General features: G+C 32.2%; 1 protein-coding gene across 6 annotated transcripts in view; it reads left to right on the top strand.

The window, feature by feature from the left end:
• The window catches only part of STRADA (STE20 related adaptor alpha), a 40,805-nt gene that overhangs the window by 7,317 nt on the left and 14,956 nt on the right, over window positions 1–18,532 (top strand). For 2 of the 6 annotated variants that reach the window (XM_051994993.1, XM_051995000.1), the window contains exons 2-5: window positions 1,301–1,385; window positions 10,344–10,442; window positions 14,432–14,489; window positions 18,182–18,210. In XM_051994993.1, coding sequence (XP_051850953.1) covers window positions 10,407–10,442; window positions 14,432–14,489; window positions 18,182–18,210 — 123 coding nt within the window. In that variant the 5' untranslated portion in view covers window positions 1,301–1,385; window positions 10,344–10,406. Of the gene's footprint in view, window positions 1–1,300; window positions 1,386–10,343; window positions 10,443–14,431; window positions 14,490–18,181; window positions 18,211–18,532 lie in introns of those variants that run through there. The other 4 variants (XM_051994996.1, XM_051994995.1, XM_051994997.1 and 1 more) reach the window with 4 other exon arrangements.

The raw sequence follows: 18,532 nt of genomic DNA, 5'->3' as shown, positions 1-18,532 counted from the left end.
ATCTTTTGCTTTTACACTATAGTAATGTCCAAATATGTGCCTTCTTTTCCCCTTTCCTCAACCTAGTTATTAAAAATTTTAAAGTTTAAAATAAAGGAAAAGGAAAAAAATCAACAAAGCTAACCAACACATTAATATCTGCTGGTATATATTCCACACTCATATAGCCTCCCATTTCTGCAGCAAAAGAAAAAAGGTACAATTTCTCAGCTTTTTGCTGATGCCAAACCCTCATTTTCATTTTATAGTATTGTTTCCTTTTTTTCTCTTATTCTTTCTCTTTACGTTGTTATAGCTGTGTATATTGTTTTTCAGTTTCTACTTCACTTTGCATCAATTCATTTAAATCTTTCCATGCCTCTGGAATCTTCATTTTTGTTGTTCCTTATGGTATATTCTATTGGTATAATATGGTATATTCATTTACCACAGAATCATAAACTTTTAGTGCTAAAAGAGAATTTTGAGTTCACATATGCATAACTTCTTATAAACATCTCTAAGTAACTTCTTATAAATTTATATGCAATTAATTGTTGGGAGCAGCTGGGTGGTATAGCAGATGGAGCACTAGGCTTAGAATGAAGACTTATCTTCATGAATTGAAGTCTGTCCTCAGATACGTAATTAGCTGTGTGACCCTGGACAACTCATTTAACCCTGTTTGTTTCAGTTCTTCATCTGTAAAATGGGCTAGAGAAGGAAATGACAAACCACTTCAATATCTTTGCCAAGAAAACCCCCAAAAGGGTCACAAAGAGTTGGATATGACTAAAACAACTCAACCTAGTAATCCCTGGATCAAGTTAATCTGAAACAGCCTGTCTGACTGCTAGCAGTGAACTTCTAGAAAGTAACCTTAAGACTATGCTGATAAGATCAGCGATGTTCAACATATAATTTTTTTCCAGAACAAGACTGTCAATACATCAGAATATTCTAAAAAGATTTAAGATTTATGGCATGCAGTTAGTGAAAAAATTGAAGTCCAAGCTAGAAGCCATGTGTTCTTCCAGAGAGGTCCGCTTTTTAGATCTGACTATAATGTTTACCAATCATCTCTGATAATTACCCCATATCTCACTTGTCTTGTGTGCCTTGAGAAGACTGTCTATAACAGGTGCTTCTATGTCCTCTCTTCTAACTCTTGTTAACTTTCATTTAACCAAAATTTTTTTCTCCAAAGTTAACAATGACCTTTTATTTGCCAAATCCAATGGCCCTTTCTCAATCTCAATTCTTTGTGATCTCTGCAGCCTTTGACACTGCTAATCATCCTATTTTCTTCTCTTCTTTCTAGGTTTTCAGGACACTATTATCCTGATTCTTCCACTGTCTGACAGCTGCTTTTTGGTCTTATTTTTATTGGCTGGATTTTCATCCAGGTAACTCCTTTTAATCATGACTGTTCCTCTGGCCTATGTCTGTTCTTCTCTTTTTCCTCTATACTGTTTCATAAGATGATTTCATAAGCTCTCATGGATTCAATTATCATCTTCATGATTCTCAAATCTGTTTATTAATCCCTAATCTCTATGCTGATTTACAGCTGCCTATTTGACATTGTCAGTTACGTCTTAATAGACATCTTAAATTCAGCATCTCCAAAACTGAAGTTAAAATCTTTCTCCCTAAAGATTCCCCCCTCTCAACCTTCCCTATTGCTGTCGAGAGCACTGCCATCCTTCCAGACCCCTGGACTCACTACCCAGGCATCATCCTTGACATAATCAATAAATATGCTGTGTACTAAGCCCCAAGCTGAGCCCTGAGGATGCAATGAATGGCAACCCTCCAGGAGAGCACAATCTTTTGGAAGATGACAATACATAAAAAGAAGCTGAAAAGGGGATAGAAAGAGGACATTACCCAGTTCAGGAACATGATAAAGACCAAGAGAGGGCATACAGGCAGGAAATTGAAATAGCGACCTTGGGTACCTGTTGGAATCTTTACCAACTGCTAACTCATTAGAGTTGATAGATTATTGATCTGATCTTACAAGAAGATGTTTTGGGCCAGAACCTGGAACAAGGTACTAAGTAGAACTAATTAATACAATGCTTGTGTTCACATCTTTACTCATTGGAGTTCACAAGTATGGGAGATTCATAAAGTAAACTTTGTAACTTTGTGAATTCACACCTGCCTTGAAACTCTTAGGGCCAGAGAGCACTATGGGAGAAAACCCATAATCCCTCTCTCTCATATCCCACAATTCCTCTCTTGTATAAAAGAAACAGACAGAGGCTCTCGGACAGATTTCAGCAGAATTACATGAAGAATGGAGCTGGATTGAAGGCTGAAGAAAGCAGAGGCAGAAGCAAAGGACAAAGCAGCAAGAGCTCTTGGAACCAAGCAGAGAGATAGGCCTCTAAGAATCCAGCTATCCAGGCCTAACGAAAGAGACAAGACTTGGGAGGAGAAATAAACATTTGTATTTTTACCAGCTGGCTGCATTTGGAGTAATTATTGATCTGAACTGATACTAAGGCTGCCTCCAGAAAACCTCCCCGAGAAATCTTCTCTTGCAGAAAGAACTATTATATTAAAAAGAAGAAAATCACCACAGATACCCTCCATGAAGGAGATTCCTCATGCCTGAGATGTTGGCTAATGCCTAAGGATGACCTGCCACAAGTAGATCCTCACTCTTAAAACATCCAACACTCAGTTGTCAAAAGTAATTTTCCTAAAGGTCCAACTATAGGACTCAATAAACTCCTGTGTGTCTTTTTCACGTCCAGGATTAAATATAAAATGTTCTATTTGTTGTTCAGAGTCCTTCATAACGTAGTTTCTCTTGCTATCACCTTTCCAGTCATTTTACACCTTATATTCTTTGATTCAGTAACACTAGCTTCCTTGCTTTTCCTCAAACAAGACTCCCGTCTACTAATTCTAATTATTTTATTTTTTCTTTCTTTCTTTTTTTTTTTTTTTTTTTTTTTTTGCTGAGATATTTGGGGTTAAGTGACTTGCCCAGGATCACACAGCCAGGAAGTATAAAGTGTCTGAGATCAAATTTGAACTCAGGTTCTCCTGATTTCAGGGTTGGTGCTGTATCCACTGCACCACCTAAGTGCCCCAATTCTAATTATTTTCACTGGCTGTCATGCAGGCATGAAATGTTCTTCCTCATCTCTGCCTCCTGACTTTTTTCAAGTCCCAGTTAAAGGATCACCTTCAACAGGAAGCCTTTTGCAATTTTGTTTAATTCTTCCCTCTGTTGATTATTTACTATTTATACTGTTTATACATCGATATTTACATGTTTTTTCCCTCTGTTAATTATGTCTTGAACTCCTCAAGGTTAAGAATTATCTTTTTATCTTTCTTTTGTGCTAAGCACAGTGCCTAGCATATAGTACTCAGTAAATATTTATTGACCACTGAGAGTGAGAACAGCTCCATTAGTAGCAGTTTGTTATCATTGATAAACCAATGTGAAAGAATTCATGATTTGGAATCAAAGATTGCTTTTATTAACCATGTGCTTTTGGCTTATGCATTTAAATTGATAGCAGATTAATTGTCACTATAGGCTTAGACTCTTCTCCTTACATTATGTAACTAGGTGACAAACTTCCATTAGTTAAATTATTCTTGAGATGCTTTATTTCACTAATAACCTATTACAGGAAAGTAATAAAAGTAGCCAAGTGATAACATAGGTAAAAGCACTAGAGTTAGAGTAAGGAAAACCTAAGTTCAAATCCTGCCTCAGACACTTAATAGCTCTGGGGAAATACACATTTTCTCAACCTTATTTTCATCATCTGTAAATGAGATAACATTAGCTCCTAACTTCCAAGGTAAAGATCAAATGAGTGCTTTGTAAACCATCAAGAACTTTAGAAATGTTGGCTATTAATTCGGTAAAAATTTTTTCCATGACTTAGTTTTCTTGAGTTTTGTGATCTGTAGATAGTTATATGATGGAGAACTTGATTTACAGTAAATCTGAATAGCATGATTTTGCCTATATGCATAGAATTCATTTTAAAACAAAAAAGTAAATTGAAAAGTTTTTCACCTCATCAGACATCAAAAGATGTAGGAAGGGAAAGAGTATCCAATCTAGAGATTGTTCCAAGCCCCTAATTTTATAGATAATGAAACTAACTTTTCAGATTCACACTACTAATTCCCAATAGCTGAGATTAAAATTCAGGTCTCCCAATTCCTGTTTCTTATTTTCATTTATAGATTCATATTCAAATAGAATTTCAGTTTGATGAATATAATGTTCAGTTTTACATAGTTTAATTCAGCAAATCTTTAAGAACATGCTAAATAAAAGATTCTGTTGAAAGACTAAAATATAACAATCCCTGCCCTCAGTTACCTTACATTTTGCTTGGAATGGGCTTAGGGAAAGATCAGGTAAAATGAGAAGTAAGAAGACCTCTTGTCAACAATTGAACAGATGAGAGAAGACATCATTAAGTCAGCAAGCATTTATCAAGCATTACTCTCTGCTGAGCCACCATGATAGGCACTGGAGATAAAAGACAAAAAGTAGGACAAACATGCCCTTAAGGAGCTTATATTTTACCAAGGGATAAAATGTTTACATTTTCAGATAGAGGATGTATATATAATAAATATAAAGTGATTCGTAGGGGTGAGTAAAAACAAATTACCAATTCCCAATTGGGAATCAACAAAACTCTTTGTTGTTCCTTCCAGGGAGGTGGGGGTTTCAGGAGGTGGGAATCATAAGAGCAAACATTCTAAGCATGGAATTAGAATCATGGGAAAGATGGTTGTTTGATAGAGTTTTTGAAGTCATCTAAGCAAAGCTGATGATTGATCCCATGAGGGTTGAAGAGATTACCAAGAAAAAGAGTATAAAGCTGGAGAAAAGAGGGTCCAAGAAAGTACCTTTGGAAGATTGATAAAAGATCTACTAGAGATTTAGAAGTAGTCAAACATTAGTATCACCAGGAGAGAATATTATCACAGAAGCCAAACGAAATGAGCATTCAGGAAGAAGGGGGGTAGGAAACAAAATTTCCAAAAGATCAAGCTTGAAAAAACGCTATTAGATGTAGAAATTAAGATATTTGATAATCTCTGGAAAATACATATTTCTATGTCTCATATTCTCAATTAAATTGGACGTGTTTGTAAAACTATTAGGACTCCTATCATCACTCCTCATGCTTGTCTCTTCCTATCATCCTGCCCTATCAATTGACTGGTCACGAATGTGGCTTTTCTGGATTGAGAGTAGGAACAAAAGACTAAAGAAACCAGAGAAGAAAACCCTTGTGATATACTGGGAAACTAAGGTTTAATCTTGTTTCCTTAATAAAGTTGTAAAGCAATAGAGCAAAGGAATATGCAAGATAATTAAAGTGTTTAAGAAGAGGATGTGAGAGGTTAGGGATTTATTAAAGATACAAAATGGAGGAACCAATGGGGGAACAAGGAAAATCCTTAGAGACTGGGTTTGAGTTATCTCTGTAGCAAATGCTAAAGAAATTGTAGGGAAGAAAAATCTTATCAGAAACAAGGCTGGCAACTTGAAAACCTGTATCCGAATACTGCATCATCTTTGCTTGTGCTCTGAGCGATTTAATCATCTAGGCTTACTGTATTTCAGAGGTTCTTAACATTTTTGGTGTCATGAACCTTTTTGATAATTTGGTGAAACCTAAGAGCCCTTTCTCAGAATAATATTTTTATGTACATAAAATAAAATTCATAGGCATAGGATTGCAAAGGAAACCAAAGGCTAGTAAAAATTAAGATGTAAATTTTTTTTTCCCCCATCCAAGCTCATAGGCCCCCTGAAATGTATCCACTATCTATGGATCCAGGGTAAGAATCCCCGCATTAGTTATTTTGACCCTGTAATCTAGTTTCCAGGCCTGAATTGTACATGAGATTCACTAATTTTTAAGTCAGAAATCTAGTTCTATAGAGATGTCCACTCAAAAATGAGAAAAAGAAATTTAGCACTAGTACTTCACATTCCAGTTCTCTCCCCATTTAGAATACACAGGGTCAAGGCATGTTTAATAATATAACAAGGAATATATTTCTCTTAGCAAACAATCACTTTTATACAATGGCTTTCCTGAAAATTGACTAATTTTTAAACACTCAGTAAACCAGGCATTGTTTTCTGTAACAGCCTACCAAACCATAGTGTATTAAATACTCTCATTGTAACTTCCAAATTGAGGGTTTGACTATGCAAATCTTATGTGATGTCCTGTGAAATTTTATTGAATCTGTTATCTGTGAGGAGTTTTAGAGGTTATCTAGTGCTGGAATTACCAGTCTTTAGGGAAAACTACTTTAAGCCATCTCATAGGTGAATATCATTTTTCCCCCCTTTAAAAATAAATCTTTGCACATGCTAATTGGTAATCTTTTTAGGGTGAAATAATCCAGTATGAAACAAACATCACTGTCACGAATTATTTCCTTAAATTTGACTTGAATTCTAGTAAATTTTTTTTATTAACTTAGTTCTTATTCTTAATCCAATAGATTTTTCTTATTATATTCTCAGATCTTTTTAAAAAAATTTATCTTTTTGTGTCATTTTAACTATTCAATACATTAATTTCCTCATCCCATCCATTGAACCATTCTCAAAGAATAAAAGAGGAAAAATAGGGGAAAAGCAAATTAGCAAAATCCAGTAGCATATTTTGTCTTATCATTACCATTGTTTCTTACCTCTGCAAAAAAAAGAGGGCCATACATTTTCCTTCACTTCCTTTCAGGACCATAATTCTACAACATTCGATTTAAATTGTTGTTATTGTTCTTTCCATTTACAAAGTTATAGTCATTATGTATATTCCTTTCCTGGTTCTGCTTCACTTTGAATCATTTCATATCAATATTCAATGTATGCATAGTCATAATTTTTTTTAATTTTAAATTTTTATTTATTTTATTTTTTAAAAGAATAAGAAAAAAGGAATACAAAACAAAATAAAACAGAACAGAACATTATCATGTGCCCAGCAGAAAAAAAGGGAGGATTCAAAATATATAACAGTAAATTACCAATTCAAGAAAGGATATATAATAGTAAAAGAAATTATATTTGTTCATGAGTGTCTATCTTTACTTCCTTGTAGGTTGTTCCTTCTTTGTTCTCTGCTGGGTACCTTTTTTACTTTACTCTTTTTTTCCCCTTTCATTCCCCTCTTAATTACATACATATTCCCCAAGTAGGCTATAGTTAAGCAAAAATATATTTATGCATAGATATATAAATATATATATGTATGAATATACATGCACACACCCCTACCTTTCCTTTTCCTCCTAACTCTTTGCTTTAATTCTACTCCTTGACTTGCCTTACAATATACTTATCTTTCTCTCACCCATGGGTCCCTCTCTTGTCTTCTTCCCTTACCTTCTGCTTCCCCGTCCTCCCATCCCTCTCCCCTTATTTCATTATTGATTTTGGAGGGTGTTATACCCTTCATGATATATATGTAGTGTTACCTGTTTAACCCATTCCCAGTGTGAGTAGGTTTTCAGAACTACAAGCTCCTCTTCTTGCTTCAATGCCTCTGTGTCTATTCTTTCTCTGCACCTTTTTTGTGTAACATAATCACTATTTTACTTTAACTCTGTCTCAATCTTTCTTTCGAGTTACTCTATTGATGTTGTTCATCTTAAATATATGGTTTATATTTCCATGTAAAAAACATAAATAATTTTTCCATATTAAGTTCCTTGAAATTGATCTTTGATATTGGCTCTTATATGTTAAATTTTCTATTGAGTTCAAATTTGGTTGATAGAAAGTCCTGGAATCTGCAAGTTTGTTGAATATCCATTCTTTTTCATTCAAGATTATGGATAATTTTGCTGGATATGATATTTTTAGCCACATATCTAGCTCTTTTGATTTTTGGTAGATATGGCTGCTGCTAACTCCTGTACAAATATAGTTCCAGCATATTTGAATTGTTTTCTTGTTTCTTGCAAAATTTTCTCATTGATTTGGGAGTTTTGAAATTAGGCAGTAATTTTCCTATGTGTTTTCCATAAAGGATCTTGTTGAGATAATGATGGGTAAATTTTTTCTATTTCTTTTTTCCCCTTATGTTCTGTCACTCCAGGACAATTTTCTTGAATTATTCCTTGCATTATTGTGTCAAGATTCTTTTTTTGGTACAGCTTTCAGGTTATTCTTATATTTTCTCTTCTTGATCTATTTTTTCTTAGAAGATGTTTCACATTCTGTTCCTATTTTTTCATTCTTTATAATCTGTTTTGTTATTTCTTGGTCTCATAGCTCCACTGGCTTCTCCTTGCCCATTCTAATTATCAAAGAATTATTTCTATCTTTGAGACTCTATATCTCCTTTTCTAGTTGCATAGTCATAATTTTTTTGATTTAAAATTTTTATTTTATTTTTAATAAAATAACTTTTTCTTGGCTGGTTTTTATTTATTTTTAGTTTTTCCTAAGTGTGTCTCATTTGATTTTAAAATTCTGTTTTTTAGTTCTTCTATAAATGCTCTCTGAGCAGGGAACTATTTAATATGATTCTTTAAGATAGAAGAAGCTTTTTTTACTTCAGTGTTTTTCTCTGAAGAAGAACCTAGGTCTTTCCTGTTCCCATAGTAAGTTTGTCATCATCTCTTAAAATACAATAATGTTCTATTACATTCACATACTTCTATTTGTTAGGCATTCTCTAAGCAATAGCCATCTATTATCTTTAGTTATTGTTAATGACACAAGAGATTCTTAGAGAAATCTTTTATTTTTTCTTTACATGAAACAGTTATGATTCTTTTAATCTTTTCCATGAAGTTCCTTTTCTTTTACAAGTTAATATCTTACTTTAACTCTTCTCTGAAATAATTTAAAAGTTTTTCTTTTCTTCTGCATAGTTTTAATTCCAAATCAGATGCAGTACCATAATGCATATCTGAAAAGTGCTATGTATGTTGGGAGGAATACTTTGTGCAGTTCAGTATATATAGGGTCTTCTCTCCCCGTAACTTGTAATCTCATCCTTCAATTGTCTATCATTTCAAATGAGCATATTCTTTATTCTCTCATGTTAGTCAAAATAATATTGTTAGTATTGGATCCATTTTAAAGTACTCTTTTTTGTATATTTCTAGGTTGATGGTAACATTAAGTAGCAATTTTCCTCCATTTATATACACACCAATTGCAAATTGCATCCTGCTTCTCCCCAGAAAGAGCAGGGCAAGAATGAAAAGATTTATTGCTATATTCTTTTCAGTGGCATCTTTTTATTTCAAAATTTTAAAAATAAGTACTTAATAATTTATAAGTGCAGTGTTTTCAGATTAATTTTTTCCTTTTTTGTGTACAAATTGTTACAATATTTTTCTAGAAAATAGAAATTAAGCTCTTCCTGTTATGCCTTCCATTTGCACAGAGATAAAACACTTCTCTTTGCAACAAAAATCCTTTTTCTTTATTTTGTAGAATCTAAGTGGATTATTTCTTTTTATAGATAACTTATATGGTATTATATATGTCCCAGGTCATTTTGCGTTTCTAACTTCTTCTCTCCCACATTTTTGTTTTGTTTTGTTTTGCTTTTTTGTCTGGTGAGTTTATTTATTTTCTTACAAAGACTTTTATCTTGGCCTTTTTATGGAATGTCCATTACTTCAAAAAATATAAACAGTTGCTCTAAGTTTTTTTCAGTGAAAAAATATCTCCCCCTAGCTAAAAAAGGGAAGGGTATCACGTTAGAGTTAATTTCTAAATTCTTCCAACAGAATGATAATAATAAAAGTTGTAATTTTTTTTAAAGAAAATTTAATTTAGCCATTTTAAAAATAGGTTCACACATGGACAGTGTAGCTTATTCAAAGACAATTCCATAGAAGAAAAATTAACACGTTATTTCCATATACAACATCTCTCATTTATTGCCCTTATGTCAAGAAACAGTGCTCTAGAAATTGTTTTCTTTCTGTTTCTGTATTCCCAAGTGCCCAGCACATAATTTTAATACATATTAATTGGTTGGTTGATTCAACTGGGGATATTTTTAGTGTCTGAGTAATGTTAGAGATTCTCGTGCACTTGAGCAAATTATATAGTTGCAAATTTCTCTTTCCATACATCTTTTCCAATACTTCACATAGAATTCATTCTCTTGACCACAATACATCTTGTCTTACTGTCATCAACAGTTCCTCTGCATGGATATTTGCAAGTTATAATTTTATATTCCAGCAATTTTTATCTTTCCCATGGCCTAGTACAATGATCCAAAGAACAAATATTTGACAAATGATCGTTAACAGATATTTTTAAAAATTTAACTAATGAAATCTGATTTCTTTTTTGTTTTTAGGTTTATTTGTTTTGTAAAAATATTCTTCAAATTGAAGTAGGCCTGCCTACACATTAGGATTCCATGTCTTTTCTTGTAAGTAAACCAGAGCGAATTAGGGTGAGTGTTTCTAGCCTTCTGACTTTACTCAATATTCTTTCTTTTTCTGAAAAGTCATATTTTTGTTTTTAGGAAAAACAATATACACAAAGTTGTAGCTAGTTATGTATATAATATTTAGAATTGTGTTTTTATAATCTTTAAGTGAAGAATGGCAGACCCAAAAGATCCAGTGTTCACTTCATGAGAAAATAGGCAAAGCAAGTAAGCAAATCTGTCTCATTGATGTCAACTATAGTCAGTGAAATGAATTTTTGTTCTTTTACCAGGTGTATTTGCTAACATAATCCTCATCTCTTTCATCTTTTTTTCCTTATTAAAATTCAGTGTTTTTAGAAATCAGAACAGAAGTAAATTAAGAGAAATTTTTTCTGCATCATTGTATTAAATTTAAGAATACCTGAGTCAAAGCACAAGTTGAAAATTTCTTCAAGTTTTGCGACTTACTAGGTTTTAACCTAGTACAGATGTTTTGCTATGACTTCTTGAGAAAGCATTGCAATTTTGTAAAATTTTCCATTTTGCAACCTGAGAATTACCCAAATACTAAGTGATAGAGTGAAGTTGCAACTTTACAGAACCTTTATTTTTATAATTCTATAATTATGCAGTCATTATAAAAAATCATAAATAAACCTGGATGTCTAAAAATTTAAAGATAAATATTTCAAGGTATATAACATTATATTAAATTATATTAATTAATATTAACATATTAATACATATATTTTAATAATATTTTATTTTCCCAAATATAAAGATAGTTTTCAACATTCACTTTTGTAATATTTTGTGTTCCAGATTTTTTCTCCTCCCCAAGACAGCAAACAATTTGATATAGGTTATACATTTACAAAATGAATATTTTTATGGGTGAAATATTTTATTGCAACTTTGAAAAAACATTTTTATTTAAAATTTTGAGTGTCAAATTCTAACTCTTTCTCCCTCTCCTCCTAGGTCCCTAAGCAGTTAGATGTATATAGATCATACATGTGCAATCAGATTAAAACATTTCAATTATTAGTCATTTTGTATTGACTCAAACAAAAAAAAAGAAAATTTTTAAATTACTTGTTTCAGTCTATTCAGAGTACATCAGTTTTTTTCTTTAGAGGTAGATAGTATATTTGGATTATTATATTGTTCAGAATAGCTAAATCATTTTTACAGTTCTTCATTGAACAATGTTGCTGTTAGTAATGTACAATGTTCTCCTGATTTTACTATGCCTCAGTTCATGTAAGTCTTTCTAAGTTTTTCTGAAATCACCCTATTTATCATTTCTTATAGAATAATAATATTCTTTTACAATCGTATACCACAGCTTGTTTAGTCATTCTCCAATTGATAGGCATCTCTTCCATTTCCAATTCTAAGCCATCACAGTCAGCCATTTTTTATGTTTTTATAAAAAAAAAAATAGGTGCTTTTCAATAGATGGAAATAATTTTAGAAAATTGTTCATGTTTAACCTGTATTGGATTACTTGCTGTTTAGGGAAGAGAAGGAGGTAGAAAGAAAAATTAGGAATACAATTCAAGAGTGAATCTTTGAAGCTATCTTTGTATGTATTTTGAAAAGTAAAAGGTTATTATTAAAAAGAAAAGAAAATGGGTGCTTTTCCCTTTTTTGGATGTCTTTGGCATAGAGTCTTGGCAGAGGAGAGATACTGCTGGATCAAAAGTTTTGTGCCATTTGGTTGCCTTTTCAACATAATTCCAAATTATTCTCCAGAATGGTTGGATGTGTCCCAGATTTAATAGGTGGAGGTACCACCTCAAAGTTGTTTTAATTTGCAATTCTTGAATCAATTTAGAGCATTTTTTCATATGTTTAGATAACTTTGATCTCTGTTTGAAAATTGCCTATTGTATTTTTTGACCATTTATCAATTGGGGAATGACTTGTATTTTTATATATTTGACTCAGTTCTCTTATCTATTTGAGAAATCAGGCCTTTATCAGACATGGTTATTGCAAAAAAAATTTTCCCCAGTTTTTTGCTTTTCTTATCATTTTGGTTGCATTGGCTTTATTTGTGCTGTAAAAATCTTTATAATTTATATAATTAGAATGATCTGTTTCACATTTTTAAATACTCTAAAATATTTTCTGGTCCTAAATTCTTCCTTTATCCATAAATCTGATGATAGATTATTTCTTGCTCTCATAGCTTGCCTATATCACTTTTTATGTATTAATATATCCATTTTGACCTTATCTTAGTATATGGTGTGAGATGTTAGTCTATACCTAGTTTCTGCCATACTGTTTTTCAGTTTTCCCAGCAGTTTTCTCAAATAATGAGTTTTTATTGCAAAAGTTTAGATTTGTAGTCATAGTGTGATTTGTACCTAATCTATTCACAACTCTTTATTTCCTAGACAGTATCAGATTGTTTTTCAGATTACCACTTTATAATACATTTTGAAATTTAGTACTACTATATTATCCTTCTTGCATTTTTTTTGATTCCCTTATACCTTCGAGCTTTTGTTCTTCCAGATGAATTTTGTTATTATTTTTAATAAAAATCATTATTTAATTATAATATAAATAAATTGTTTTTGATAATTTGATTGATATGGCATTGAATAAACAGGTTAAATTTAGGCCAAATTGTCATTTTTATTATATTCACTTGACCTTTCCATAAATATTTTTCCAATTGTTTAGATCTGATTTTATTTGTGTGAAAAGGGTTTTGTATTTGTGTTCATATAGTTCTTGAATTTATCTTGGCAGGTAGATTCCCAAGTACTTTATAATACCTACAACTATTTAAATGGAATTTTTCTTTCTATCATTTGCTGCTGGACTTTGTTGGTAATATATAAGAATGCTGATGATTATATACATTTATTTTGTCTTCTGCAACTCTGATAAAATTGCTAATAATTTCAAGTAGTTTTTTTTTTAATTTGTTCTCCAGAATCTTCTAAGTCATGTCATCTATAAAGAGCAATTATTTTGTCTCCTCATTGCCTATTCTAATTTATGAATATAATTTTAAGATAAAATTTTAGGCACAGTGATAAATAAAATATATTAATCTGTGTATCTTCTGGACAGTAGTATATATTACCATACTCTAGTCATTTATTTCTGAACCTTACATGTTATTATTTTTTCTTTTTTTTCTGAAAATAGATAAATGTGGGTTTTCTCTTTCTTCTCAGTACAGAGCTTGGTAGAAAGTATGTCCCACAGCCAAATTTTTGATATTAGTTCATGAGTGACATTTAATCTTGACTATTGCATTTAAATATGAGTGCTTTTCCTATTTCAAGTAATTCAAGTAATTCCTAATTCAAGTAAAATTAAACAAGTGATGAGCAGGTTAGGAATTTGGTCCCCTTTTTAAGTAGGCTGGTCGAGTATATTTTTATCTATCAAGTTTACTCCACATGCTGGAACTCACTATAAAATATCTGCTTAAAATATTTTAAGAACTCTAGTAGAGATAAGATGCTGTTGCTTAACTTGTTTCATTTTACAATATTCCCATCGACTTTTTTTTTTTTAATTTAATAATAACTTTGTATTGACAGAATCCATGCCACCCATCGACTTGTGAAGAAAGTAACATCTCATCCATATTCCAAAAACATATTCTATAACATTGAGGTGGCACTGAAAGTAGTGAGCATCTATAATGATAGAATAGAGACCCTAAGGGTTAGGTTTAGATCTAGAACAGACTAAAAACTATAATTGATACTATAGACCACTACTATATGTTTCTAATTAGAATTCTTCATCAAATTGGCCCATTCTAAAGATGAAATGAAAGTAATTTAAGAGATTGTTGTCCTTAGTGAACTTAAGAAGCTAACAGTGAACTTTTTAAGAACTTTTTAAATGAGTCTTAACTGAACTGAGTCATTTTTGGTTTTGTCTTTTTGTTCTGATGGCTATACTGTTGTGGATTATTGTTTTAAAAAATACTAATTCTTTTGGATTTGGTTTTTTTTTTTTTTCTTTAGCGGTGGGTCTCGGAAAAGTTCATTGTTGAGGGCTTAAGAGATTTGGAACTGTTTGGAGGTAAGTACTGAATAGCCTTTGGTCATTCTTTCAGGGGAATTCTCATTACTTGTCTTGAATAAGTTTTCAGAAATTGATGTTTGCATGGGGAGAACCACAATCATTCATTATAGTAATTTATTTGGTTTTCTCAGAAGCTTTTGATTCTCAAGTTGATGGTATTTATAGACATGAAAAAACTTAACATCCATAAATATCCCAGAATATATGTTTAGGCCCACTTAGTTATCTTTTAGAAATTAGAGCATGTGATTTTATTTGTGTACCTGAAATGTTATCAAAACAACAAAAATGAAATGTTTATTCCTTGAAAATATTGTTATTATCAGAAAAGGGTAATAGTCATTTAAAACTCCCAAACTCACTAACCAATTCATTTAACACCTTTTTCCCCCTCACCACCCCAAATCCTCCACTCTCACCTTCTCCCATTTTGTCTTTAGACTCATGATAATAACTACTAAGACTACAAAAACTATCTCAGCCAAATCGTTAAGTAAACTCCAATTGTAAAATGTCTTTTAGATACTGATTTTAGGGGAACAAAGTTAGGGACCCATCCAAAGGTTTGGTGAAGATTGACTAGCTTAAGTATTCCCCTTGACAGCTGTACAGACAGTTCTTGTTTTACATAAATTCATATTACATAAATTCAACCTTTACATAAAGAATTCTTTAAAAATCTACATTCCTTAAAAAAATCTGTGTTAACTTTACTGTATAATACTGTTCTCTTTCTCCATTCCTTCCTCTTAACTCTCTCCCATACCATTATACACCTCCACCCCCATCCTATCCCCCCCCCAAAAAAAAACCCCTATATATATATTTATTTTAATTTGAAACCCTCCAAGTGAAAGTAGAAGAATGAAGCACAAGGAGACTGCTGCCAGTACATCAGGATTGGGGGCTTGGCTTGAGATTTGAGAAAGGAGAATGTTGCCCCATTCCATCCATTTGCCCATTAGGTACTATGTGTCTGTCCCTTGCGCCCCAACTCTCTTGTCTGTGTCCGTATCTAGCTCCTGAGAGTCTCCTCCCTTCCTACTTCCCACATGCTCTTCTTCTCATTCCAGCTAAGCTGCTATAGAGCTGGCTCCAGCCCTGACATGTTCCTCCTTCTACTCTTGCTTTTCTGTCCCTGACCCCGATGTGTCCTTGAACCAGGTACAAGATCCCTCCCTCCATTGGCAGGCAGCTCCTTTCCTATCTCTCTTTCTCCCACTCTTTTTTGTTCAGGGAACATATACCTTATGTAAAAATCGCTTAACATAGAGGCCTGTGACATGGTCCAATTACATAAAGCAAGTGCTGTCTGTATTTACCAAATCTCTTTTCCAACTTAATCTTGGATTAAGGGGAAGAAATTGTTTTGCATATTTTTGTTTCCATAGTTGATTCATATCTCAGAAGATTTTGTGCCTTTTCTAGCTCCTTAGTGCTTCATTCTTGTCTGTTGGCACCAAGAAGCAACCCTGTATCTACAGATGATAAATTTAGATCATTGGTTTACCAGATTAATTTAATTGGTTAATTAAAAGGTCCTTAAGTAGTTGAAAACCAAAACCTTATAGTTACTAGTACTTTTATTGCTATAGTTTTATGAATGAATTTTGCTGATAAGGAGATACTATCCACAAATCAACATAAAGAACAAAGGTTCTTCAACTGGGACCTGTGGACTCCCAACTATTCTGTGGATAGATTTTGGGGGCTCCAAAAAATTGGATAGGGTAAAACATTACATATTTATTTTCATAAACTTCTAATATAAATTTAGTATTTTCTTCAATTATGTAAAAAATATTATTCAGAGAAGGGTTCCATAGGCTTTATCATACTGTCAAAGTGGTCCCATCTCTGACACACACACACAAACGTTAAGAATGCTTCATCTAGATTAGGTTCTATTTTGGGTATAACAAAATGAAAACTAGATATAATTAATAAAGCATTCCAAGGTCCTACGCCTCACTCTCTGTGCCATTCTGTTCCCACCTATATCTTGATATTTCATTGGAATCAGTAATAAAAGTAAAATAACTTACAACTTTGGCACTATGTTAATGTCATGTTCTTGGAGATTCCTGAAGGAAATTGTTTTGAAAGTGTAGCTTCAAACAAATCTATTAAAAATATGTCACCCTCCATAAACATGTATACTCATGGAGATTCAGATCAGCCTATATTAAGTCATTTGTGGGGCGTTTGGTTTTTAGTTAGAGCCTAGTGTTTTCACAAATATGTCATTTGGAATTCTTCCAATCTGGAAATTTCTTTAGTAGATTCTGAATCAGATTTTTTTCACAATCTGTTAGCCTTCTGAGAGATTGATGTTGGTTACTGTAATTCTGAATGTCATCTATCATTCCTGTTCAAAAAAACTTATGAACTTTTGAACAGGGGTGAAGAATCTAAAGAGGTCCCCTCTTCTTAACTCTACTGCACCCTTTATGAGAGAACAAAACCACATTTTACTATATCATGCAGTCAGATGTCAGAAGCTTTACTTCTAATAGAAGACAAGCTTGGCAATTGTTGCTGTGATATTAAAGTAATTTATTAAGATATTAAAGTCAAAAAACATTACTTTGGAATTGAAAAAATACATTATTATAAAATAGAAAAATCTCTGGGAACAGAAACAAAAAATTGATTTTCATAGTACCTTGGGGAATCAGGAAGGATGTTAGAGAAATAAATTTACACTTTGTTCTTTAGTCTGTTGGATTCATCCTGTGGCTGCTCAATGAAAAAAAAAAAAAAACCCTGCTTTGTTTATATTCATAAACTTGACTTTGGATATAAGAATTAACTGGAATTATAATCATATTAATATTACCATTCTGTTAATAACAAGACTGTTATGGACAGAGAATCAGCCTTAGAATCAAGAAAAGAAACTCAATTCAGGTTTTGCCTTTGGTATACTAGCTGTGTGACCACAGGAAATCACTTAATTTCTCTGTGTCCTACTAAAATTAGAGTAATTGACAAATCACCGATTTCCATCAGTAGAGGGTGACTCCACATGACTACATATTAATGAAATCATAAGTCTGAATAACAAATTTTTAAAAAATATTTCTAATAATGATATTATTCTTCCCACCTGATAAGCAAGTTGGTTATCTAGAAAATGTTGTTGAATACAAAGCAAAATTATTTTGGCATTACTCTTGCAGAAAAAGGAACAATTTAGTCATGGAGTTCTTTCTTAATAGTCTTACATTTTAGGAAATTAGCATTCCAGCCAGTGATCAGTAGTTAACATATTGAAGCATATTTACCTTTTTACTAACCCAAGGAATTAGTTCCTAGAATTAACAAGAGATTGCCTAAACATCTCTGTGCATGTGAATATGAAGTCTTGCTCACCATGTGTTTATTCACCATCAGCCAGTCAGTGGAAGGAACCCTTTTTGTGCCAGTGACAAATAAGATTGTAGCAAATGAGAAAACACAAAATATCTAGACAGTAAAAAATTTTAAAAGTAATAGATTCACAGATAAACCCAATCTATAGAATTTCTGTTTTCTCTGTATCTATATGTATATGTAACATATTGTTGTAATGACATTTAAGTAGTTTCTATTAATAAATGTAATCTTAAGTTCAGTAATTATTCTTCTGAATGTGTATATCTCTTGCCAAAAAACAAAAAAGCCAACAATGAATTTCTCTACTCCAGAGCAGCCTCCGGGTGACGCTCGGAGAAAAGTAAGTGATTTTTTTTTTTTTTTTAATAGGCTGTAGTGCTATTGCCATTGCATGGAAATGATTTCTGTGGAAGTTTGTGTGTTTCGTTTGTTTATTTAAAAAAGCAAAAAACACTTTATCTATCATCTGTCTTTACATGTACTTAGCCTTACTTATGTGGATTCAGGTTTCACCCTGGAAAGAAAACTTTTGGTGTGTAATTTTGAAAATATGACCTAGGATTTAAAATTCATAGATTTTTAGATATGTACCAAAACTTTGCATTTCTTCCTTATGGTGATTAAGGTCTCATCCCACTAGAAAAGGAGAATGTCATTTGGCA

The sequence above is a fragment of the Antechinus flavipes genome, chromosome 4 (genome assembly GCF_016432865.1).
Source record: "Antechinus flavipes isolate AdamAnt ecotype Samford, QLD, Australia chromosome 4, AdamAnt_v2, whole genome shotgun sequence".
Classification (NCBI taxonomy): Eukaryota; Metazoa; Chordata; class Mammalia; order Dasyuromorphia; family Dasyuridae; genus Antechinus; species Antechinus flavipes.
Note: the sequence above shows the minus strand (reverse complement) of the source record. Positions and strands in the feature narration are given on the sequence as shown.